This window comes from Cornus florida, unplaced genomic scaffold, assembly GCF_030987335.1.
Source record: "Cornus florida cultivar Cherokee Brave unplaced genomic scaffold, ASM3098733v1 CherokeeBrave_3.0.0_Hap2_Chr05, whole genome shotgun sequence".
NCBI classification, from domain to species: Eukaryota; Viridiplantae; Streptophyta; class Magnoliopsida; order Cornales; family Cornaceae; genus Cornus; species Cornus florida.
In genome coordinates this window covers 30,596,958-30,599,381 of record NW_026775575.1, presented here as the reverse complement: position 1 = coordinate 30,599,381, position 2,424 = coordinate 30,596,958, and the positions used below count along the sequence as shown (strand labels likewise).

General features: G+C 37.5%; 1 protein-coding gene across 1 annotated transcript; it reads left to right on the top strand.

The window, feature by feature from the left end:
- Positions 1 to 424: 424 nt before the first annotated feature.
- On the top strand, positions 425 to 1,557 carry LOC132309117 (protein FAR1-RELATED SEQUENCE 7-like). The gene is made up of 2 exons (XM_059807469.1): positions 425 to 912; positions 1,173 to 1,557. Exons 1-2 carry the CDS (start codon positions 425 to 427, stop codon positions 1,555 to 1,557), a joined length of 873 nt encoding a protein of 290 aa, XP_059663452.1.
- Positions 1,558 to 2,424: the final 867 nt, after the last annotated feature.

The following is a 2,424-nucleotide window of genomic DNA, read 5'->3' as shown; positions in this document are numbered from 1 at the left end:
GATTAGAATGAAGAACACCTTCGTTTCAAATTTTCTATTCACATATTTCATAAACGAAATTTTCTTGTTTTATGAGATTTAATACTGAATAACTCACTGATACCCTTTTGTTCATGCTTACTAATGACTTAGTGGACTTCTCTCATGCTTTTTTCCTTATAAAATCCTCTCCTTAAAAATCAATGGCTCAATAATGGACAATTAAGGGGCAACTTTCCCTTAATTGTATTCCTTAGGCATAATGGTATCATGATATGAGTTTTTTGTGCTAAGATATTGAGTATGAACTTGAACATCACTTGCATGACTGAAAAATCATATATAAGTTATTGATTACTATTATGAATATTTACAATAGTAAATGTTTCTTAAGAAATTGCATTCTCTAAGACACTTTGTTATCTTCTTTAGGTGGTGGTTTTAAATGGATAGTCCATTAGGTGAACGAGGCCATAAACCCAAATTTGGAATGATGTTTAAGTCCGTTGAAAATGCATATAACTTTTACAATGCATACGGACGTGAAGTTGGATTTAGCGTGAGAAGGGATTATTCCAACAAAAACTTTAAAACTGGAGAAGTTACTTCTACCCAATATGTATGTTGCAATGAGGGTTATAGAGGAAATGACAAAAGGGGCCATCTTACAAAAGAAGCTAGGATAGAAACATGGGTCAGATGTGGTGCATTCATGCATATAAAATTTGAAAGGGATGAAGGAATATATTTTGTAGATAGATTTGAAGAGAAGCACAACCATAAACTTATTAGAAAAGATTGCACTCATTTGATGCCTTTACAACAGAACATCTCTGTACCTCAAGCAATTGACATCGAGTTGGCAGATGGACTACCAGTTGGTTCTTCATATGAACTAATGGGACTACAGTCCGGGGCAAGAAAAGTACTTGGGTTTACAAAAGTAGACAAAAAAAATTATTTGAGAACCAAGAGAATTGAGTATTTTCAATCCCGAATGTTGGAAAATCTCTCATTTTTTCATGCTGTTCAGTTGGACAAATATGACTTGATAACCAATATATTTTGGGCTACTGCAAGTATGATTATTAAATATGGTCATTTTGGAGACATTGTGTCATTCGACACAACATACAAGGTGATTAATGAGAATTGACCATTTTTTGCTTTTTTTTTGGTCTGAATCATAATAGAGAAACAGCTAAATTTGGAGGTGCTTTGATGTATGATGAGACAATGGATTCATTTGTGTGGTTGTTTGAGACATTTTTGAAGGCAATGTCTTATAAATTTCCAAAGACAATTATAAGTGACCAAGTTATGGCTATTACAAAAGCATTGGCATTGGTGATGCCCGAGACACACCACTATCTTTGTATATGGCATATTATGCAAAATGGTATGAAGCATTTAGGTAATGTTATCAAGGGTCCGATGGGTATAAGAAGCATTTTATCTGAGTTTATGAAAGAACATGAGAACAAAGATGATTTTGAAATATGTTGGGAGTCCATGCAAGCCGAGTGCGGTGTTCGTGACAAATGGTTGTCTGATATGTATAATTTAAGGACCAAATAGGAAAAGGCATTTGTGAAAAAACACTGGTGTGCTGGTATGCTATGACGACCCTGGTTTTTAGGCTAGTACGTCCTGTGATGACTCGAACTGGATCCAAGATGCAGAAGCTAGAAACAAGGCAACGGTCTCCCAAGGTACAACACACCTCTAAGACCCTAAGATGACCTTGCACGAGGTCATGGAACCCAAAGGGATAAGTGCGGAAGCGAGAGATAAAAAAAAATAACAATTAAGCCCCTAGGGGCAAAATAGTCATTTTTGAGAATATAGATTCAGGTACCACCGAGTACACCGTTGGAAAGACAATGAAAAATCAATCAAGATGGACTCAAGAATCACATGATTTGGAGTCTGGACGAAGGAGAAACGACAAGACGAAGAAAAATGAGCACTTAAGGCTAAAAGGGTAAAATGGTAATTCCAAACAGAAACGAGTACCCCCGTGTACACCATTAGATAGACAATGAAAAATTAATAAATATGGACTCAAGAATTGCATGATTCGGAGTCCGGATGGCAAAGATATCAAGTTCCGAAGTCGAAGGAAGGGAAACCCTATCCCGGTTCGAACCAAAAACTGACACTACCTTACTAAAACTTGAATATCTTGAGCTACAAATGGAATATGAAGCTCTAATTGATACCATTGGAAAGCTTATTTCGACGCGGTCAGTTTAGACTCAAGAACGGACCAATTAAACGAGTGAGATATGGCCCGTTGAAGAAAGATGTCTGGAGCAGGAACTGTTCCCACGGGGGCCCGCCAAACACGGCAGATTCTCGCGGACACCCGCCAGAACACTGCAGGGGCCCACCAAATGAGGCAGTGGGGTGGTCTGGAACCTCAAAAATTGCAGAAATAGTGTT

Excerpts from the sequence above, each read along its gene's own strand:
- LOC132309117 (XM_059807469.1), top strand. The coding sequence starts at position 425 with ATGGATAGTCCATTAGGTGAACGAGGCCATAAACCCAAATTTGGAATG. Across the intron at positions 913-1,172 it reads GGGGCAAGAAAAGTACTTGG|AGAAACAGCTAAATTTGGAG; the intron begins GTTTACAAAAGT and ends GAATCATAATAG.